At 40.9% G+C, this 24206-nt stretch overlaps 1 protein-coding gene across 1 annotated transcript in view; it reads left to right on the forward strand.

The window, feature by feature from the left end:
• Positions 1-24206, forward strand: part of lrpprc (leucine-rich pentatricopeptide repeat containing) — a 58575-nt gene that overhangs the window by 27816 nt on the left and 6553 nt on the right. Inside the window, exons 24-34 of the mRNA XM_085369706.1 lie at positions 2594-2718; positions 5945-6051; positions 10741-10809; positions 10937-11027; positions 11338-11480; positions 13530-13653; positions 14996-15122; positions 18474-18562; positions 18644-18848; positions 20746-20873; positions 20973-21088. Of these exons, the coding sequence (XP_085225832.1) occupies positions 2594-2718; positions 5945-6051; positions 10741-10809; positions 10937-11027; positions 11338-11480; positions 13530-13653; positions 14996-15122; positions 18474-18562; positions 18644-18848; positions 20746-20873; positions 20973-21088 (1324 nt within the window). The remainder of the gene's footprint in view (positions 1-2593; positions 2719-5944; positions 6052-10740; positions 10810-10936; positions 11028-11337; positions 11481-13529; positions 13654-14995; positions 15123-18473; positions 18563-18643; positions 18849-20745; positions 20874-20972; positions 21089-24206) is intronic.

Raw genomic sequence — 24206 nt, forward strand, 5'->3', positions numbered from 1 at the left:
TCCCTAGGAATAAAAGGAAGAAATGGAAATCCCATGTAGAGAAATCGAAGCAGCCGGAGTTGAATAATGGAAGAACATGAAAAGACATGCTAAAACATGCATGTTTAACTCTTAACATGGTCGATACTAAATTAAGCTTATGTTTAAGTTGGTCTAATGAATATTTTTGACATATTAATCCTTTTAAGCCAACTGTTTTCTGATTGGCTGCCCCTCATAAACATAACAGCAGGTGGGTGCTCACAGCCAGGGCAGTGTGCATGAGATGGCCATGTAAGGACGCTGCCTCTGATTGATGTAGCAGAACAGTCTGAATATGGGCTTTGGCTCATAAGGTTTGTATATAATGATATATATATATATATATATATATATATATATATATATATATATATATATATATATATATATATATAGCCATTAAATAACAAGTTGGGAACAGCTGAATTATCTGTTCAGCCAAAATGGTGATGGGAATGATTCACATTACCACAACGTTACACGCACAGTTTCAATCATGTGGGGGGGGTGAACCGTACTAGCATAAGTGCCTTTCTTGAATACATGTAGTGGTGTGATGATCAGTTTCATTTGTGTTTCAAGACACAGACACCTCGTTTTCCCTCACGCGAGGACAGTGGCTTGATAACAGGCCTGCTCATCTCCTCCGAACAAAAGGGGGAGGAGGGGTGACGGAAATGGAGAGGGAGGTAAAGAAGGGGGAGTAAGATGAGGTAAAATGAGCTTCCTTGTCTAATCCTTCAGGTTTCTATGGAGCAAAGCGCTCGTTATTTTTTCAGGGCTTAATTGGCTGGAAAGTGGCTGACATGCAAAGTTGGGGACATTAACAGGGCTGTGCGCTGCAGTAAATGGCAATGCAAAGTGACAGTTAAATTGTACCTAGGGGAAATTATCCATCTTTCGACATCTTTAGCTCTTTTTTTGGGGGGGGGGTTAGCGGGCGGAGAGATGGGAGGAAGGCAGAAGGGGTATAATTGCAACGCCAGGCCCCTTTTCTCTCTCTCTTTCTCTCTCATTAGAAAAGAGGGATTATAAGTAGTTATGGAGTTGCTTGATGGAGGGATGAATAAGGTGGACAGATAGTTGAGATGATGAAACAAATGAGGAATGAAATGGCCTTGTGCACCACACCATAATAGTTAAAGTAATTGTATGTATATGATACGTCAACTACAAAGAGCATACTGTACTTTTTTCCCCATCCCTCTCTCATTTTGGGGGGTAAACTGCACACCAACGCCTCCCTTTCTGGTCTCCTCCCATCTCCACACTCTTTCTCTCATTTTCAAAAATCTCTTAGTCTCTCTTCTGCGTTGTTCAATCAGACTGTTATGCATTTGAACAGCCTCTTGACTGCCGCTGCTGAATAATGTTGTCCCTCTTCATTTCAATTAGCAGACCTCTTTGCCTTCCAACCCTAATCACTCCATCCCTCCTCCCTCCATCACTCTCTTCTGCTGCTGCTGGCTCACAGAAGCTGAACTCAAGGTCACATCATTTTTTGTCCTTTTTTTCCCTCTAAAGTTGTTGGTCTTTTTGGACATATTTCACAAATCTGCTTATTTAATTGATTAGATGAGAGGGAAAAAAACACTGCAAAAACTATACCTGTCCATTCTGTCTGACACTGTCTTTTTCTCACTCATTCACTCTGCCCCTTGCCTCCTTTGTGGGTGCCTTATATGCTTTGACCTCTGTGTGATTGACATGGTAATTACCCAATCAACAGATTGATGGCAGCGCTGTCACAATAGAGGGGATTGATGTGGTCTCTCCCACTCCCTCTTCTTGCTCTTGCTCTCTTACTTCCTTTACCTATCTCTGCCTCTCTACTTCTCTTGTTATCACTCCTTCAGGTGCACTCATCCTCCTTCTGCATGCTCTTTTGTTTGTTGGAAGGCGTGAAAGTAGAAGGTTAGGCGGGGGGGTGACATGAGATGAAGCTGTGGTGATGCTGCTGGCGGGGTGGGGGGGGGGACTAATTTTGTTGCCATATTTCTGTTAAATTGCTCAGCTGGGGGGTGAGGTCATCGGAGGAGTGTGAGAGCTGACAGCATGGGGGGGGAAAGATGGTGTGGAGGAAGAGAGACGGAAGGATAAAAAGAAGACGGGAAGGTTAGAAGAAAAGGGAAATGAGAGAAGAGAAAATGAGGGGAAGGTTAAAGGGCGTTGAAGAGACAAAAGGAAGAGCAAGAGAAGTTTGAAGGCGCAAGAGGAGCAGAGCAGAGAGGGTAAAGATCAGTGGAGTCCTTTTATCTGTTGCATTGCTTCCCCTCTAAAAGCCTGTCCAGAGAGACATTAGCCCCTCACAGATAGGTGTGTGAGAGTGTGCCTGATTGTGTGAGAATGATGTATTGGGGCCAAAAGGCTTCATCGCCCACAGTTGTGCTGTCATGAATTCAAAGGCCTGTATTGTTGGGGTGGGTCATAGTGCTTGAATGGGAGGTCACAGGGTTAACACCCCATGATACGCTCTTCTATTCTCTACTGACACAATCCTGTACATGACTGATTGCACAGACCTGGCATCTAACTCGCTCTCTGCTCTCTCTCTCTTTGTCTGTATCTGCAGTAAGGACGTGTCCGGAGCTCTCGAAGCAGCACTCGAGTGTCAGAAGCGCTACAACCACCTGCCTCGCATCCACGACATTATTGTTGCTCTGGTGGAGAAAGGAGAGACTGAGTTACTGCAGAAAGGTTACACACTTTGTACATAGTCATCACGTCCTGTCCTTCAGCTACCTTTTTCCACATCCAGTAACCCATCTATCATCAGTTTGTATTAAAAAAAAATACTAATGGGCAATTTATTTATTTATTTTTCCTTAATATTGTAAAGACTATTAGAGAATCTGGCAATCCCCTAGAAGGAAGCATTTGTCAAGGACTAATTTTTAACAGGAAGAAACCTCCAACAGAACCATATATTTATAACCCACTATAAAACATGGATGTTGCTATTGTCATATAACTCATAGATCCTTTTCAAGGTACCGATGGGTGTGACTTGTAGTTTGACCAACGATTCATCAATCAGACGTTGTTAGCCAGTGAGCATATCTGAAATAATCTTTCTTTCTGAAACATACTAACTAGAATATAGAAAATAGACTTTGCTATATTTTGTTTGACCCAAAATTAGCGGCTGAGCTCATAAACTAATCGGAAAGTGTTTATAGATGTCTGGGCAAACAGCTGCTTTGATGAAAGTTTAGGGCACTTCCTGTATTGTCCTTACATTTCCGGCCAGGAAGCTTCATCCAACCTTTATACTGCCTGTGGTCTGAGCAGGGGCTTAGGGAGTAACTTTGAGTATTGTAACTCCCTTTATTTAGGCCTCCCTCGCTCCTCTCTCTACCGTTTGCAATTAGTACAGAACGCTGCTGCAGCCTTTTATCAGGTGCCAGAATGCATGATCATATTACTCCAGTTTTAGCCAACTTACACTGGCTTCCTGAGAAATTTCGCATTGATTTTAAAATTCTTTTACTCACTTATAAAATCTTAAACAATATCGTGCCTAGCTATTTAACAGAACTCCATTTGTATAATCCTAAAAAGCACTAAGATCTTCAAACCAGATGCTCTTAATACAACCTAAGTCTAGGCTGAAAACCAGAGGTGATCGTGCCTTTGCTATCGCAGCACCTGGACTGTGGAACAGTCTCCCTATTGCCAATCACACTTCCGAGTCTATTCAGTCTTTCAGATCTCGCTTAAAGACTCATCTTTTTACCTTGACTATGACTAGGGCTGTGCGATATGACCAAAATCTCATATCCCGATATAAGACTTCTATCAACACAAAAACATTTTGCATTTTCTGAAACTTCTGTGAATGTCGGGCAGCTCGACTTGCGTGAAGTGTTTCCAGCTGGGTATCGTGTACCTGGAGTTGAGTGTTGCATGAAACTGTACATTTTTAGACATAAGTTGTAACGGCCGCCGTTTTCTTTGTGAGTATTTATTACACGGCGTGCTGCGGGGAAAAGCCTGTTCTAACGTTTGAGTCAAAGGTTTATTTTTTTTAGCACCTGGCGGCTCTTTTTTGCTTCTCATCCGTAAACACTCTGCATACTCTTTCACGTTTATTTTGAAAAGTCTCAACAGGATCTTGAGCTTTATTGTGAAAGGTTTATGTGGAAAATAAACAAGCGGACATGCGATGGTTTTACTGTCATTGTTGCTAACGACAACGCATAAAAACAGGCGCTTGTCCGCCTGTAGTGTGGTTATATTAAATATAAGAGAAAGAGAGAACTTTAAGAAATTAATATAGCCACTACAGTGACCATCACAACGATGAAAAAATATTGCTGTAAACGGTTTATTTTGCGACACCACGAAACAAACGATAGCGTAAAATGAAACGATAGACGTTTTTATATCGTCATCCGATATATATCGTTATATCAAACAGCCTTAAGTTATTTTGACTATCATTTCCCCAGAGTTCAGAAGTTCAGAATAGCTGTGTACTCTGTCACTGCGTCTCACAGCTATAATCCAAATTTTTTCCCCCACTCCAGCTTAGCGTGAACCATTTTTGTTTCCTCTGATTGACTCCAACCTTTTGTTATTCATTTGGGTCTTTGTGTGTGGGGAGGAGCTATTCTAAAGTGCTCATTCAGTGTTTGCGTTAAACGCACATGTAACAAGTGCCAACAATCCCAAGAGAGCATAAGAGGACCAGAGAGTGAGAAAGGTTCAGACCAGGGTCACGGTGAAGCATGTCAGCCAGTCACATTTAGAACAGTCTCCCTGTATGTTGACAGCGATGCGGTGAAAAGGTCAAGTTCGGTGAGCCGCTGGGGCAAGTGGCTCTGGAGTACGTAAAGGTTGAAACTGTACAGTGGAGCACCTCTCCACTTCCTTCCCTCCCCTCTGTCTCCTTTCATTCCCCCAACATGCCAAAAGGTGACAAACCCTCACAGTTAGTCGCTGCACCCTTAAATCCAAAGTAACTCTGATTAAAGTGCTGAAAGAGGCCAGCATGTAAAGCAGTGTCAACTTACAAATAACAAATTACACCGCCTCTCACTCCATCATATAAAGCATCAGAGAGGATGACTTGTGACATAAACCTTGAGTCGCACTCGCAGCATCGTGAGTACCCCTGTGGACCCATGCTGATGCAGTGCACGAATAGTCTAAAAATTCACCTTAAAATACACCTTTTAAAATAAAAGAGAAGAAAAGCTTCCAGCAGAATGGCCTTCAGCTGTCCAAAACACACTAAAAGCATGACACAGCTTGTCAAAATCTTCATTCACATGTGTGACCTTGGTTTGGTTTCAAGCACCAACAGAAAAATAAAGTATAGGGTTTTCAGAGGGTCTGGCAATTATAGCAACTACTGAGCTATTTTCAGATAAGAAGAGGACAGAATACTTTTAACCTGGAAGTTTCAACAGGATCCTGCTGGTGTGGTTCAGTCTTGGGAAGATAGGATTTGCACATAGAAAATGCTACATCATTTAATCCAGTCAGAAACTCTGAAAACTTGTTCACATTGGAGCCAATCAGTGAAATATTTCCAGCTTTAAATGAGTGCAAATGAAGGGAGTAGGATTATTCTTTTTTTTCTGTTTGCTGAATATGCAGATTCATTTAGGTTACTGAAAGTTTGCAGAGTGTGTGTTTGTTTGTGTGTCTGGTACCTGTTCTGAAGCTGCTGGATGGAGATAGTACGTAACGCTGAGCAGAGCGTTTTAGCAAGTTCACCGGGGCAGCTTAGGCTTTCATTCGGGACCTGTGTTTGTTTGAGAGCTGTCTTGATAGGGCTGCTTTGTGAGTGGGACATTGTGCCAAATAATGGAATCAGAAGGAAATGAAGTGTGTGGTGGGTTTGTTTACCTTACGTGCGTTTTTATTCATGACCTTTCTCTGCTCCGTTTCCTCGCCTGTCTGTCTTTCTCTTCAGCCATGGACTTTGTGAGCCAGGAGCGAGGAGAGATGACCATGCTCTATGACCTGTTCTTCGCATTCCTGCAGACAGGCCGCTACCGCGAGGCCCGGAAGATCATCGAGGTAACATTGTGTCTTTATTGGAAGGTTTTATTTGTTTTTGTTAGACTGCACTCTGCCCTCTGATCAGATCAGATCTCCAAAGAAAATTAGTTTCTTAGTCTTGGAGAATCTAGCTGATGAAAAATTGTTCTCCGGTGTGCATGGCCGTCATAAGCCGCACAGGACATGTAGGATGGAATTGCCAACCCTCTTTTTGTTATTGTAAATCATCTGACCTGAATATTCTATGAATATTTATATCTTTGTCATCTTAAGTCCTGCTTTAAAATCTGTGTAGATTAGTGCGAGAAAGAGAGAGGCAAAGCGGGCAGATAAGAAGCGATTTTCACATAAATGGAGAAGGGGTTGGGAATGGACAACAAAATAGAGAGATTGATGAGCAGATGAATAGAGGGATGAGCCTGACAACAGAGGAACAGAAACAAGGCCGATCAGAATGAGAACAAAACAGTGAAAAATATCTTAACTCCCTCGCCCTGACCTTGCTCTCTCTCGCATGTCCTGGCGTGCACTGAAATGGGGATTTGTCCCTCTTGAGGATTTTCAAACCCTCTTAAATATTATCAGCGTGTTATTGTGGCTCTCGCTAGATTGTATGACTGTTATCCTACTTATAATAGCGAGTCAGCTACGTGCTACATGTGTGAGATTGCTGATGCCTTGTAAATAGATGTACAGCTGACCTCGTCATGGAAAAAATAGCTCAGATTTGAATCCCACTGAAATGTTGTAGCACAGTACATACAAAAATCCCCAGACTGCAACTGAAAAAAAATGCAGGAATATTGATTTAAAAGTCCAGCAAGCCTATTTACATGCCTACTGAAAATTAAAGCATACAAGATGTTAGTGGACAATGGCTGCTTTTTAACCATAGTGTGTATTTACTACTTCACACAAAGTATCACATCTACTGGCATTTTTATTAAATAAATAATTGTAATCTTTCCTTATCTGCTTTTCTGGACAAAGTTATCACTTTTCTTCAGATGTAGAATTTTTCTCTCATTACTATAGTCGCTGTTGATTACACTGAAACTCCCTGGACTCCTCCATTTATTTCGGGAATTATTGCCATGACAGGACTCGACGTCCCTGGCCTCAGGAAGCTATTGATTAGTTCTCTCAGAGGTGGGAATTGAAGATCCACAGAACAGGGCCTCTGCCAGACACTTCCATTGCACCCTTTCTGTATGTTTGGGCACGCCAGGCCTATCCGGCCACCCGATCTACTGCACCACCAGGTGGTGACCAGTTCACAGCTCAGCTTCTCTCTTCATCCCATTATCTAACATATGCCTCCATAGATCTGATAATACAATTACAAAAATCAACCTGCAGCCTAGAGTGTGCTGGTAGATATGTATCTGTGAACGCCTTAAAGCAGGGATTATACTTTTCACGAGTCTGTCAGAGTTTGCTCGGGTCCCAGTAATGTAAATTCCATTGCCAGATGGTTAGCGTGAGGGTCTATGGTGGACTTAAAAGAATATGTCAGGAATGACTGCTCGGCAACTGGGTCTCCAGTTCCCCAGTTTTACAGTTAACGGCTTTTCTTTGCTGTCTTTCAGAGTCTAATCAGGAGAAAACAAAAAAAGGCAGTTGATATATTTCAAAAGCCAGGATTCACTTAACCTTCACAGACTTTTAGAACAGTCTAAACACAAAGTTCACTTTTGAACTCCCCCGTTATTATACTTGGATGGCGATAGATCCACCGCTGAGGTGATAAACTACAATTGAATTATATCTTTGACTCAAATATGCATACGCACACTCAGATGCACAAATACTTTTTCCCCTGTGAGAGCGTCAAGTGGCAGTCCAGAGTGGTGTCTCTCTTTAGGCTGTGTTTGGTATAATTGGCAGCTGATTAATCACAGCTAATTAAATGTAATGATAGAGAAAGGTGGCCAATTTTGTGCTAAATGGTCATGGTTAGATAGGGGATTGTCAGGTGGCCAGGCCTATTATTGTGTGTGTTATGGTCAAGGTTAGGTAGTATTGCTAAAGAGTGGTAAGCCATTATGTGTTTTTGTGTTAGGGAGAGGGGTTTGCCTCTGCATGTGTGTATTTGTGTGTGTGGGGGGCTAAGTGGCCAGGTGATTAGTGGAATTAGGACATTAGGAATTGAGATGGAGAGGGTTTGTTAAGTGGAGGTGAGGAAAGGTCGACTCCAGCACTTTCTTTTTGTCTATGCACGTAAGTAGGTGGGAGAAACCTGTGAAGATGCTTTGGCAACTAAAGGCTACGCAAGACACTGAGCAAGGTGTCAACAGGGACTCCAGTATAGTTTTATTTGAGCTGTTTGACATGTTTCCTTGATCTCTGAGCGACCTTTTGTTTTTTGGGGGCGTGGGGGTTGTTTCGAACTTGAATTCTTTTCATGTAACCATGCGTGTGTGTAAACTATGTGCCTTCTTATTTCTGAGGATTTTGTTTTTGGCCCAGATTAGGGAGATTTGTCCTGATGGATTCAAAATCCCAAACATATTCGTGTGTGTGTGTGTGTGTGTGTGTGTGTGTGTGTGTGTGTGTGTGTGTGTGTGAGCAGTTGTGGTGCTTTGAGCCCTCAAGACTTTACCAAGTAAAAGGAATCAGAGGCAAAGAGATGGAGCACTTGCACCAGGCCTTAGTCTCTAAGAAGATTAGACAGACTGAGAGAGAGTGAGTGCAACACATTTTAATTTGTCCCTTTGGCTGGTTGGGTAAGAACATAATGCCTTTGCCTGGGACAGCTAGAGGGATGGAGAGGAGGAGCAGGAGAGATTTGGAGGAAGAGGGAGGGATTGAGAGAAGTGGGGATTGAAAGAGGAAAGCATGGCAGTCAGGGGAAGGGATGAAGCTGGTCTTTCCTTTTACTCTCCCCTCTCTCACAGTATGATGGGCTCCCATCAAAGAGGCCAGCAGGGATTGAGCGCTGTTGATCCTCATTCAGATTAACTTCCTGCCAGATCGGTCTGTTCTTTTTTTTTTTTTTCTTTCTTTTTTTCCTTAGCCAGATTACCAGGAAGACAGGCAGAGTGAGGTTTCTCAATCCTAGTCTTATTCAGATTGTATCAAAGCCCCCAGGAGACAGATGAAATCCTGATCACTGTTATTCCATGATAACCATCTAGTCACTCCTCATATCAGACTAAATCATAGCTACATGAGCCTGCAGATCAATCTATGTCAGCCTTTATTGACAGCCCACACACTCTGTCTGTCTGCATCTCACTGGTGTCCTAAAAATCTGAGCAAATCTCCTGGCTGTAACTGCCGGGGCGGCAGATTCTCTGCATTTGAAATCATAATTTTATTGTTGAAGTTCCTTTTTTAAACGCCATTTTCAAGAGTGTAGTGGGAGGTCTTTCTGTAGTATTTCCACAGTTCATATAGGACAGTTCCAGTGTTGCATTGTGGAGTCCTAGATAATGGTCTCTACTACAAGGTAGAGTGTACTGGAAGTGGCTTCACTGGGTTTTTAAACTTATTCGTGGCAAACATTTGCTATTCCTGCTCCCCACGATATACATTAGCTATGAGAGTTTTTTGTATCAATATTGCTCTAAAATGCACTCAACAATCCTCTTTGTTTGGGTTGCCTCTGAGTTTTCTGCCTTCATTTATTCCCAGACTGTTATTCTGAAATACAGTAGCATATTTTGTATGACTTCCTCTTCTTTGTGGAGCAGAATATATGTTTCTTATGAATCTGGCTGTATGTTTGGAGTGTAGAAGAAATTTCAGATCAGTTAGATGCTTCTATGTTGTTACTGGATTAAAAACAAAAATCTGAAATCCGTAAATCTTTGCACAGCACTGAAAATTTGTCAAATCTGAGTTTTGGATAACTGATTATTGAAAAAGTAATTTAAAGCGAAAAAGTACTTTGCGAACTTCTAATGGACATATTCACTACACTGTGAAACTCAATGATTTCCTCAGATGTAGCTTTGCTAAATGCATGTGTCCGACTCCTGAACACATATTATATATCAGCTCTGTTTTCTTTGTATCAGTAAATTGCCCTTTAGCTTTTATGTATTGATAATCTGCCAAACTAATTATCAAACACATTATCTTTAGAAATAGAGTGACTGAAGATACATCATTGATGATCTTGTAAAACCACTGCACTTTCACAAAGCCTCCTGCCAGCAGACACATTTAATTTTTAAAATCTGTTGTATATCAGCTCGTTATTAGTCTACACCAATAGATGCTAATATTTAAGGACTCTTTATACTGGGGTACGGGTGGATCAGTGTTATGTTAAGGATAATGCTTTAATGGTTTTGTATTATATTGATTTCCACCCTATGTTGTGCACAGTGAAGTAATGTTTTTTTTATTTGTCCTTTAGTTTCGAGAGATAAAAATTCCTTTAAGGGAGACCTAGTCAAGGGCAGCAGAAATTGCAGCAAATATAAATAGAAGTAAAGAAACAAACACAATTGGCATGAAGTACAGACATTGTAGTAATAATAATAGTGACACTGATAAAATATAAGCCTGGTGTTGGAAGATGTTATTAACCGGGATCAAGTAAAAAATAAAAAAAAATAAAAAAATTGAAGTATATCTTGTTGCTATGCAGCATCTGACCAGTTATTTGACATCTGAGACTTGTGAGGAACAATTTACTGAAGCTGCTATTTATCAATTAATCAACTGATTTCTTTTTGTCTGTTTTCTTTTATCTAGACCCCTGGGCTGAGGGCAAAGCCTGGACGCGTGCAGTGGTATGCAGAGAAATGCATTTTAAATAACCAGGTAGGTAACACAAACACACACACACAGGCCTAAAATTACCAAAGCCACACAAAGAAGAAGAAGGAAAGAATATAAAAGAAAAAAAACAAAAACAAAGTTAAAGTATATATTCTGTCTGTGTGTACAGCTAGAGGCCTTGGAGCAGATGGTGGACATGACAGCCAAGCTGTTTGAGTGCGACAGAGATGAGATGTACAATTATCTCCTCCGACTCTGCAGTAAGTCTTTTCCTTTCATTTGTCTGTGTGCTCTTTTATTTGGTTTCTCTGTTTGTGGGTTTGACCTACAAACTGCCCCCACTAGCTGGTGTGTTTGATAAATTACAGCATAGTTGAGGGTCAGTCTGTTGATCAGATTAGTGCTTTGATTGCCTTCTCTCAGCATGGAGCGCTTTGTCAGAAATTGCTCTCTTGAGCATGCTGGGTAGTGAGCTGACTATACAGGCTCACAGGTCTGTGTGTCATGGCTTCCAATAACAAATCATAAACATTTTCTCATTCTCACTGCTTTGATTCTGGTTGCTTTCAGAGGAGACCAACAATTGGCAGAAGGCAGAAGCCATGTGGACGAAGATGCAGGAGGAGAACGTCATTCCCAGGGAGAGGACTCTGCGTTTACTGGCAGACATCCTGAAGAGTAATGGCCAGGAGGTCCCTTTCGAGGTACCTGAGGTAAGGTCCCTTGCAATAAAATGATAATCCCAATAATGCTCAGTTGGCAGGTCTGTTATTAGAAAGATGATTGCCATGAGCAGGGAAGGCAAACCTAAAAGCAAAGGCAAGAAGAAAGAGCTGTGAAGGTGCCTGATATTAAATATGACATACAGCCCTGTAGCACCAATGGTAAGACTCAACATAGTGGGCCTGTTCATAGTTTGTGTCCTTAAGTCTTTAATCACAGCAGTCAATTTGATCAGTTGAAGTAATTACCTGTCAGGTAATATTTCCCTTTTTTTGAATTTTTATTGTCTAAAAAGCTATTTTTTATGATGTGAGATTGTTGCTATTTTGAGATATTATATTAAGTCATTGTTTAATCAATAATTAACAAATCATTGAGGCGTTCCCCAAGGCTTTGTCCCAGGACCACTTATGGTTTGAATATAATGCTTCCTCTCAGCCAGATCATTCATAGCCTTAATATTGCCCATTCAGTTTTGCTCATAACACAGTATTAAATCTCTCTCTGCTGTGCAACACCAGTAGCCTTGACAGTCTATTGACCTTTCTAAATGGCATCAAATCCTGGCTATCTCAGAACCTTTCAAAGTTCATTTGATAATAACTTTTATATATTACCTATTGGTCAGAAAGAATTCCACTTCTCTAGCCTACACTAAGTGTAGCTCACCTAAAATGTCAAGCATTGAGCTCATAGCCTAACAGGGACTTTTGGATACTGAGCTCTGTTTTGATGTTCAAACAGGAGGAACAGTCTGATGATTGAGATCAGAATGACAATTTCATTTATTCTTATAATTCTCTCTTTAAAATATTTTTTAATTCTAACACTTTTGTGACTGTTTAACAGGCAGTGCTGTTGATTTTATTTTTCCTGTATTTCTTATTTTGTGCCTTGTTAGTGTTTTGTTTGTTTTATAGTAATCAATACTAAGGCTTGCTCAGCCCTCTTTGATGGTTTATACCTAAAATTGCATGGTAATAACACAATAATTACATTTAATATTCGGTACATTACTGGTCCTGTACTGATGTGGCAAAGTGCTTTAAAAGTTGCACTCCCTCATTCAAATCACAATGGTCTAATTACTGCTTTTTTTAAAATTTAGATGACACTACATGTTTATTTTTTTTGTCTGAATAAAACTGTTGCTGACTGAATCGATTAACCAAAGAGCAGGTTGACCCCAGACTCTGATTGTAGGAGCAACCCCCCCACGCCCCCCAAACAACCTCTGAAAACTCTTATCAGCCGCTCTCCATGCAGCCCCCCTACTCTGCTCCACTTTAAGCGCCTGTTCATTACATGCAGAGGAAACAGGATTGAAGCTCTGATCTGAAGTGTAGTCAATCAGACCGGTTGGCTGGTGAAAGGAATTACAGCTCGATCTGTCTCTAAATCTGTAATGCCAGACTAATTTAGCCAGACACTAAATGCTACCATATGGTTGTCGCTTGATGCTTGGCTCGATATGAGTGTTCAGCTGTAACGAAATTAAATGGAGAGAATTAAATGTTATTTCTTTACTAATTAAATACAATAATTAGTAAAGAAATGAAGTCTTAAAGCCTTAAATTCCTCTTGTTTGCTTCATTCCTTCACTATGCATTTTTCCTGAGCTTGGTGTGCGCGCCTGAAGCAGCCTGAAGCATGATGAGACAGAAAGTGATTGCCGTTGCCTGAAGCGATGAACTTCGTGACCCCAGGGGCTCTTGAGTTGACACCACCCGCTCCAGCACACACATTCTCTAGCACGCACACTTTTCCTTTGCCCCTGGGGTGCCAAACCTAATTTGCCCCCAGCCGATACAGCTTAACCCCCTTCCCTTGCTGCTACATGGGTGATCGAGCATTATGGGACCTTGCCCTGCCTGTCAGGCATTATTGCACTGTCATATATGCACATAAACACACCAGCTCTTTCCCAGGACACAGCTGAACATGTTTCAGACCTTAATACTTGGTGTAGCTGCATTTTGTGGGCATCAGACTGAGTTTAAGCATTGTTTTACACGTGTGTTTGTGTGTTGTTTTTCTAGACCTGGTACCAGCAAGCTGCCACCACACAGCAGGTCAAGTTCGCAACAACCCCCACTGCAACTGAAAGTGTTAGTGATTACCAGGTCCGTCTGTTGGCCCTCTGTAAGAAGGGCAAGGCCAAAGGTAAGCAGCAGAAGGTCCTGCTATTGTTCTCCTGTAAGACTTAGAGGGGAGACATACTACATTTGCCATACTTAAAACATCAGAGGTGTATAAAATGACCAATTCCAGTCTCTTAAAACTAGAATTTGAGAATATAAGAGAATAGAAATTGTTTATCAGGCAATTTCTGTTTTATATTCAAAGAGTTGTGCAATATTTCTGCAAAACCATGTGAAAGACTCATTGCCAGTTATTGCAAACGCTGGATTGCAGTTGTTTCTGCCATAGTTAGCAGAACCAGTTATTAGGTTAATGGGCGATTGGTTTTTCTCAAAGGGCTAGGTAGGCTTGGATACCTTTTTTCCCTCTTAATAAATGAAATCATCATTTAAAAACTACAGTTTGTATTTGCTCTGGTTATTTTTGACTGATCTTCGATTAAGAAATCTGCAAAAAAATCAGAAATCGGGAAGGGGTAAGTATTTTTTCATGGCACTGTATGTATTGCACCTGCAAAACAAATTATCTCCAAAAGCATCGAAATGTTTTTCTTTGCTCAACCCCAGTTAGCATCTTGATAAATTACAGTCTGCTACACTCTTACGTGGGATTCTCTTTCCTAAGAAAGTTTTTTCTCCCCAAAATTGAGCATCTAACTTTCTGACATGTGGGGTTTTTACCTGCCCACCTCTTCATTTTGCTTTCTGCTGATTCATGCTGTGTAGGCATGGCATTTTCCTCTTGACCCAGCATTTTTTTTAATTGTACTATTGGTGAAATCTACTGAGTGCCAAGCCTGCTGATTCATTGAGGGGGGGAAAAGAATAAATGTCAAATTATACTTGAAATGAAGTAGTTCATATAGCAGTCTTGGGTGAATACTGTTCGAAACAGATGCTGTTAAAGGCGCAATAAAGTGCCTGCTGTCATAGGAATGGGTCAGGTTTAATTACTGTTCAAGTTTTAAGGCGGTCACAGACACTTTTGGACAAGTTCAAGGTATCCAAACATCACACACCTGGCCAGGTGGTTGATTTTTGAAAGATACATGTCAGAATTTATTTGTCATACTGCCTTCACCACAGTTGAAGAACATCACCTTAAATTATTATTACCTTTTAAACAATGTTTGTATGTAATTACAAATATATAATTTTTCCAACTACTTTAGATACTGCAAATACATGTTTTCCTATAAATATTGAGGAGAAATGGTAACATCATGTTTTACTATTGTGTGTTCAGATTAGGCTGTTCCAATCCATCAATACAAGGATAATCTTAAATTCTATTTTTCAGTTATCTCAGCCAATCTTATCACTCACTTTTCCCCTCTCCCTTTTTTCTTGCTTTCTTCCTGCAGAAGCATTCGGGATGCTAAAGGAAGCTGACAAAAAAGGTGTGGCACTAGGCCCCTCCCCCTACGACCACCTGATTCGTGCTCTGTTGGCTGAGGGATCTATGGATGAAGCCATGGCAGTCAAGGACATGTAGGTGCATTAATATCTTGATTTGTGCCAAAATCATCTGGAAAAAAGCATTAAAATATTACTGCTTATAGTCTCAGTTTATTGTCTTGTACGTATCCCTGGTTGCTAAAAAGACTTCAGGTTGTGCAGAAGTCTATGCGGACTTGTAAATGCTGCTGTGTTTAGGGGCTTAATGTCTAGTATGAAAATCATACAGTCTTGCACACAATGCAAAAAAACCCTTTTCATTTGTAGGTGTAATGCAAGTGTTGGTAATCTCACACAATGCCTGGATTGCAGATTTTAAATTCGCATCTGGAGGAATGTCACTGGTGAATTCATCTCCATCCAGCTCACAGTCAGCTTTGAAGTGAATTTGTATGATGGATTGTCAGTTTTATAATGGATCACACCCTAAAACATGCAGTAGGAGGGTTTTCCAATGCTGTCAGGTTTAGCAGTTTGGCGTGACATAATGCAGTTCTCTCCATACATCTGCTTTGATTTACAAGGAGTGGGTTTTAGCTTTTGTTTTAGAAGGGCAATCAGATTTTTTTCCCGATATCTAAGTATGATAACCAACTAATTGTGTTTAGTTTTTCCTTGAAAATCAACAGCAGCAAAACAAAAGGGATCCCTTTCCATAGTTGTTCATATTTTAGAAGAGGTAACATAAGTGAAATATCCAGCCCCTAAAGCAGACAGAAAGCATAGCAGTTTGTATTAAACTTACAATTCAACATGTAGTTTAATGCTCTGCTACTTTTCCGGTCACTCCTCAGCTGGTGGTAGCAGGTCGCCTCAGGCTAAATCTGCAGCTCCTCAGTAGACATGAGGATTACAAACTGATTGTGTGCTAACACATTCAGTTCTGCTGGATATGGACAATGGTTCTTACTAAGCCCTGAGAGAAACACACACGCTTGGATATATAGATTAATTTTGGTTCTCTGGAAAGCGGGTGACTTTGTGCAGGGACATCGGTCTTCTTCCAATTAGTAATGTATCATGTGTTGTTGTTTCGTTCGTGGGCCATATCAGGGCTTAGGCCTGGAGACGAATGGATGGACAGACAGAGGTATTAAAGATGCGAGCTTAGCACAGGGCTGATCTTCTTCTCTGTTTTGTCTTTTATAGACAAATTTCTCCAACTTTCCCTTTTTTCTGTCTCCTTTTGTCCCTTTCTAATTTACTAATTTGTGCTGAAAGAAAAAACATGTAAAAACATCTATTACACTATCAGTCTCTTCCCTGTTTCCAGCTCCCTACATGGTTCACTCTCTTATATTATGAGAAATAATCATATCAATTTTAGAGCCGTGTTTCAACAAGCACAAGGCAATACAAGCGATAACCCATCTCCAGTCTCTGTTTGAATTGGTTTATGGCATCCCTGCCTGGATAAAAGCTTAGTTTATCTGCGCTCTTAATGAGAAGTGAAATGAGCTGAGAGGAAAGTCGGGGAGAAATGGAAATGGAAAGGAAAGGATGGAGATAAAAGGGGCTAAATGGGAAAAGAGGAGTGAACAAGGGGAGGAGGGCTAGATTTAATCACGTACGGGGATAATGAAGACGCTATAGGCATTAATTCTCAGTGTGTGTGGGTGTGTTTGTTTTTGGGTAATCTGTACAGAATTGAGCAGCGGGGTACTTATGGTGAGATTAAGGGATTGGGAGAGAGTGATGATGAGAGAGAAGAAGAAGTGGGTGACGCACAATATCCCTAGAAGGAGAAGGTGAGAGTGTGTGTTGGGAGACAGCTTCTGGAGATTTTCTTCCACCTGATAAGAATAATTCTGACCCGCTGCTCAGTCTCCGCAGCAATCTGTCGCCGACCCTGTTACTCCTCCAATCTCCGGCGTGACCCTGTCACAGCGGCCGCCGGATGCTGCCCGGCCTGGTGTCGCCACAGTGATAAGGATTGCCAGCCTGATGCTCAATTGAGCGGGCAGATTCATCTGGTTGCAGGGGTATAATAATAAAAAGGGGGGGAAAAGGCAGGAGGCAAGCTTGATTGAGGTTTTAGTGGCAAAGAAATGAAAAAGAGGAGGGCTGGAGAGGACAGCAAGTTAGATGGACATGCGGAGTGAAAGGAGGAGGATTTGATGAGAGGGAGCAGCTCCCAGAGGAAGGAACATCACGTATACGACAACATCAATCAACCGCTTGATGTCTGCATTATTTTCAGGTCACAGAGAAGCTCAGACTTGTTTTCAATCAGATTTGTTCCTATTGTCTTGTCTGTCATATATCTTTCAGCTCATGCGTTTATCCCCTCTCTCTCTATGGAGTCTAACGCTTTTCAAAATGCGATGCCTGATAATGGCGGGGACGACACCGTCGCACGGCTATCGCAAATTATAAAGATGTGTTTTTAGAGATACAGTATCGGCTTTAAAGTTGGAAATAATGGACTTGCCCATAGCATCGTTCAGATATGGAACAAATCTGTCATGTATATTATGTATTTCTGATATCAAGAAATGGAAATATTAATAGAGGCATTATGAGAGTCAAATATCTTTAAAAATAAACCCAAACAGAAACACTGTGGCGATGATTTGCACATTTATCTTATTTTTACATAATTTACTCAACTACATATGTGACAAATTGAATTTTGTTTAGCAAAAAAGGTATAAATAAAATGTTAGTAGAACATTTTTCTTACAATGGGCAAAACAATATTTGTAAATTGCCAAAATCTCAGAGGCAGCTTTGTCTGAAATGGATAGCTTTGTCTGTTTTTGTTTATTACTTTCCAACTTTGTGCAAGAACATGAAATCTTAATTCTCTTCTTCATTGTCGTCTTCTTTTAGCGGCTCCCTTTAAGCGTAACCACAGCGGATAACCTGCCTGCTGCCAAGCATCCCCTTCTGTCAAACCAACCCCTCTGCATCTCCTCCTTCACTACATCCATGAATCTTCTCTGTGGTCCTCTTCTTTTCCTCCCATCTCAGTCTTGTTTCTCAAACTTTGTCTCCAAACTGCTCAACCTGAGCTGTCCCTCTGATATACTAATTTCTAATCCCATCCTTTCTGGTCACTCGCATTGAAAATACGAGCATCTTCAACCCTGCCACTTTCAGCTTGGCCTCACCAAGCCATACATAACAGCAGGTCGCTCTATCATCTGTAAACTCTTCCTTTCACTCTCCAAAACTCTCGTATTTATCCATCTTGTGTAACTAATATAAAATTGGAAATTATTTTAACATTTAGTAGCTCACAATTGATGTGAGACAAACAAACATCATCAATCCCTTTGGCTGATGTATTGGTGCACTCCTAGCGTATTCTCTAGTTTGTCTTTTTCTTGTGTATTACTGTAGTACACCACAGATAACCAAGGAATTATTTGTCTCCCCTAGTGCTGAAACTCGGGTGCCAGGTTTCAAGCTGACTGATATTGCCAGCAGTTTACTCATCATCACACAAAGCAAGAAAGGCCAGGTCAAAGGTAAGAAATGGACATGCATGCTTAACACAAACATACACATTGTTTTTTGTACACACAGTCACTTGTTGCACTCCTCCACAGAGGCTCTTGAGAGACTGAAGTCTATGCTTCAGTTGGACCATGTGCCCTCGCATCTTGCCATCACCAGGCTGGTTCAGGCTCTGGGTAGTCACGGCAACGTGGAGGGGATCCAGGATGTGGAATCACTAATAAAGAGCCTTGGTACAAGCCCCAACTTGTCCAGCATGGTGTTTGTCAACAACACTGCCCTGGCACACATCAAAAAGTAAGTTTATATGTGGAGATTTGTCAGTGGACCTGTTAGGTTCACAGCATGTACAGCTTTTCAGACATTCCCCAATATCTGTTCATCCATCACCACCAACGTGTAGTGAAATGTTTGGACATTTAGCAGGAAAAAGATGACTGAAGATAGGTTGCATGAGCAAAATGTTTCAACGCAGTCGAGTGAGTCTTTTATGCCATTTCGTAAGCACTGTTGGATATAAACAGTTTAATGCACTACCCCACAGGAGAGTGTGGCAAGATCCAGGCTGACACACTGTTAAAGTAAAAGCTTACAGGGCTGCCAGGGCGTTAAGTACAAATGGGAAACACGGGCATAATAGGATTATTCATGGGTTCCTTTTAATGTCATGAAAAGAGCCGTCCTCCGTTCCTCCTTTGTCTCTTCTCAAACTGCAGAGCAAAATAATAAAATGCATTGTGCATCAAAGTTTCATTGTGCCACTTGTGCATTAGAGCCGTGCGCCAGCTCGAACAGAGGCATCCCCGCGCCATCTCAGAGGGACAGCGAGAAGTGAAGAACAGCAAGGCGGTCTCACGCCTGATTGGCCATCGTAGCGCGGATCTGTCAGCTTGAACTCTGACCTCTGGGAGCTGCGCTCTGAGCCTCCCTGACACATGCTTCCCCTTTGTATCTGAGTCAAGCTGACTGGTTAAGAGCAGCGGCGGAAAAGCAAGCGGTCCCGGAAAGCGGGGCACCACATTTAGAGGGGCCCTTTGCTGAATTATTCAGACGGTCCCAGTCGCAACAATCAGCGTAGATATGTTCCCCCACCTCCAGACACTCACACTTATATATATATATATATATATATATACACACACACACACACCCTGGAAGTTAAATATTCATCACGACTGGTGACGGCAGGGGGTGAGCAGGGAGCATAAAGTGTTAGTAGTGTAGCTGGGTTGCCAGTTTGAGTTGTTTTAGGTTTGTAATGCTGTGGTATGCAGGCTTTGTGTGGTTGTGGCAACCTCAGCAGAAAAACATTTCACAGAATAGGCGGGAGAAAGAGTGTGCACTCAGAGGGAGGCTGTAAGGGACAAAAAGTGAAACTAATATAATTTTAATATTACATTTTAGATATATTTAAAGTCCAAAAATGGCATTTTGGAGTTTTTGTTTGTTTTGGTTTTGTTGTCGTTTTATCGGCCACTTTATCCCATTCTTGGTCTCTTTAAAAACAGCTGTATTGGAGGTTTATGCATGTTGCAGTTTACCCATAATAAGTTAGTGCGAATTCAGAATGAAACCTGATCTTTTTTGAGGACAAATCAGGTGTGGAGGTTTGGTGGTGGTTGGGTGTGTAACAAGTCCAACTTTTAAACAAGGAACCTGCTTTCTCTCTAATGAACTTGGACAACTTAAATCACATTGTGAGGTTTAAAGTGTTGCATTACTTTCGAGTTTTACGCGAATTTCCAACTCTATATTTTTAGTCTTAAGCTCATCACAATAATAAACCATATATCCGCTCTCACTGGCGACTTATAAATGGAAGACTAGAGCACTAACAAGCCTGAAAGTCCCACACCATTACACCACCAGCAGCAGCCTGAACTGCTGATACAAGGCAGGATGGATCAATCCTTTCCATGTTGTTTAAGCCAAACTTTGACCCTGTCATCAACTTTTTGTTTTGTTTGTTTTTTAGTTTAGTTTTTTTTCCCAGTCTTCACGTTGTCCAGTTTCAATAAACCAGAATGAACTTAGCAGGTCATCTCATCCATGCCTATATGCCTTAATGCATTGTGTTAATGCCATGCCATAGGACGATTACATATTAGCATTAATGAACGTTTAGAAAGATATACCTTATAAAATGGCAGGTGTGTGAATATAACAGAAAATTTGTATCTGTCTCCCTCTGCAGTGATGATGTGTCGTCTGCAGTAGAGTTGCTGGAGGGAATCTACACCAGTCCAGACAGCACAAACCCCAGCATGTCCTTCGTCTTTAGAAAGGTTCTGGAAGCTGGGAATGACCATGCCATGGACAAGTGTAAGACATAAGCAGAAATATAAGGCCACAATCAAAGTAACTGATTTAAACTGAGTGTTGCTCAATAATCCTTTACCAACACAACATGTCGTTCTGTAGTGAGCGCTATGGCCGAGCGGCTAGCCAACCACTTTGCCTGCTACAGACCAGCTTCAGACCTCTTCCTCCAGCTGCTGGATATGGACAAAGTGGAGGACGCCAAATTCATGCTGGCTGTAAGTGTGTGTGTGTGTGTGTGTTAGCTCATAGGCTAAAAGCCAAGACATTTTGGTTTGAAGTGTCAGAAGTATACTTTTAGCCAAGTGTTGTCCAAAGGTATGTTAGATTTGGATTATTTATCTCCTCTGGCTTGGTTGTAGCCTTCTGTGGCTGAGATGAGCTAGAATACTCATAATTAATATTAGAGGGAAATTAGCTACCTTTCATACATCGATACATTACTTTTCTCACGTTACTTCAAAAAAATGTGCAAAAATAGAAATGAAAGAATCTGCTGTGAAAATGAAAACTTAACTATTTCTTATGGCCAAGTTAAGGTACCATTTAAGCCCTGCTGAGTTTTGTTTATTCAGCTTGGAATTGGAGCAAAATGCACATACTAAGTGATGTTCTTCATTTTTTTATTTTTTTTTTGTGACCACTTTGGATAAATTTTAAATCATATGGGGTGTTTCTGTCCCAGTGAGCGCTTCTCCATTTGACTGCTCTGTGCTTTTACATTTTAAATTATGATATCAAAGTAATTAAAATCTGCCAAAAGAGGGGAGAAAATATCAACAAGGGACCTTGTAGTGAATTTAGTCCATCACAACTCCCAGTTGCTTTCATCCAGTTGTCAGACCCCAGTGTTGTTGGAGAGGTTCTCCTGCCACATTCGTTCACTTATTTATCCAACCTTGCGTTGATGTCAGGAAAAGCTTGCCCGCTTTCCACCACTGAGTCTTGTGGTCTGAAATTTGCCTCCTACTCTTTCACTTATTCAACAGTTCGTATATTACAGCTCAATGACTTTGCATTGAGCCTGGGGATATAAATATGTAGCAGCTAGATGGGTGAGAGACAGGAGATGGATGGAGAGCATGGTGCAAAATAAGAGAGACAGAAATGAAGAATCGAAGGCCTGCAATGTACAAAATAATTGTTTGCCCAAGTTCAGTGCATCTCTTGGGACAATAATGGTCCCTTATTCGCAATTGGACACCACACCAGGTAGCTCTGCATGGAAGGACCTGGGAGGCTGTGTCTCCTCCTTGGTTTGATCCAGGGATCTTGCAAATCCTTAAAAAAAAACTAAATTAAAAAACAAACAAACTGTAGCATTAACACAAAATTAAATCAATGGGACACTGGTTTCACCTTTACACTGCTTCCCTGTTAAGTAAAACATCAAATCAAGAGACAAATAAAGTCTAAAATAGGCCTTCTCTGAAACATTTTGTCTGCACAGCAGCATAAGTTGCTCCCAAATGTTATCACTAGTCTGTGCGCACTGATGAATCCCCACACAAATGCAGATGACTCAAATCACCTTTATCTATATAGCGCCTTTAAAAACAACAGGATTTGACCCAAAGTGCTTTTCAGCTCTGGCAGATGGATTAACAATGCAAGTATACAAAAATACACAGAACAGGGATCACAGGTTAAAAACAAGTCTAATACAAACCCAGAAAACACGATAAACACATGTATATGCTAAGAAATGGATCAGTAAAAGGAGAAATTTGTAAACAAACAAACAATATTAAAGACAAACACATAAAGTCAATTGGAAAAACTAATAAAGTTTAAATCGCATAAATGGCACAGGATGGCTTAAAAAATAAGAGTGCAATTGAACAGTGACGTCCTCAGACTGATATAAGAAAGCAATGCATTAAATGGTAACATTCTTGCTTTTACCACATATTTTCCATACTGTATTTTTCCTGTTGCAGTAGAGCTGGGCGATAGAACGATAACGATATGTATCGCGATATAACTTTTACTCGATAGAGAAATTAAGCTATCGCGATAGACCTCGCAGCTCTTGTCCTCAAAAAAAAAAAAAAAAAAAAGGTCAGCCAATCCAAATTAAGCAGCGCAGAGCCGAACCAATCACAGCCGCAGCGTCACGTCGCGTGACTTGTTACGTACAGCACAAGTGCCAAGCCGCACGTGTGTTTGTTTGGGAAGCAGCCAGCGCGTAATGGAGGAAATGAGTGCGCCGACTAGAAAAATCAACCGAGCGTGACCGAAGAGAAAACAGATGATGGTTCCAACGCCGGAGAGATTGTCAAACGGAAGAGCCATAGAAGTTCCGTAGTGTGAAGGTATTTCGGCTATTTCAAGTCTGACAAAAAACAGAGTAGCGCGCACTGTAAATTGTGCCGAAAGCAAGTCTGGAAATACAATAAACTGGTGCATGCGTCACACTGTGCGCCACGTTATTGTTTCGGTGAAATGAATTTCTACAATACTGTTACTGTTAATTCTACTCTCTGCAGTGTTTAAATGCTTACATATACACACAGTTACTGTCCCTCCACACATGCGACTCGGTTCTGCTTCTATGCCCCAGCTTTGTTTACTTTTTCCCACCGAGGCTTCTAGACTTCTGATTGGCCAATATTTAGGCACGGTTAGGAATCTAGCGCCACCTGCTGCTTTGGCATGTTCATAGCAGCGTTTTCCTTCATTTCTGCCTTTATGTGTGGACGGGATTATTTTTTAAAACGAAAACGGAAAATCTCCGTTTTCAAAAATACCCGTGTACGTGTGGACGTAGCCTCAGTCTCTGACTGGAAGCGCTAATTCGTCATTCGGCTTTTGTCAGACTAAAGTAACTGTTAAAACTGTTTGAAAAGCTCAGCTATACAACAAGGAGAGATTGAGAATTTCCTTTTAGTTCTCAGTTTATTTGATATTGACAAAAGTTAGTCAGTTTTGTCTGTTCTTCTGTAAAACAAACTAAGATTTATTTTTACAATTAATATTTTGTTTCTAAGTGGAATTGACAATTTAGTAGTCTGTTTCGTTTGTCCTATTTTGAAACTTAAACGCTTTAGCGGCTGCCTTTTGTGTAGTTTGCAATATTTGCCTTTATTTATCTGAAAAAGTCTCATGTTCCTTAAGTACATCTACCCTGTTGAACTTATTATGGGAAATAAATATTTAAATAAAAACAAGCTGCTGATTATTTCACATTTTACTTGTGAGCAACGGCACATTTAAATCTTACAAATATAGTTATTTGGCTTATATCGTGATAGATATCGTTATCGCCTGAAATGAAAAAAACATATCGTGATATGAAAAAATCTCATATCGCCCAGCTCTATGTTGCAGTGGACC

The sequence above is a fragment of the Diplotaxodon limnothrissa genome, linkage group LG13 (genome assembly GCF_057381915.1).
Source record: "Diplotaxodon limnothrissa isolate DT_005_m linkage group LG13, D_limnothrissa_male_GT1.1, whole genome shotgun sequence".
In the NCBI taxonomy this organism is placed as follows: domain Eukaryota; kingdom Metazoa; phylum Chordata; class Actinopteri; order Cichliformes; family Cichlidae; genus Diplotaxodon; species Diplotaxodon limnothrissa.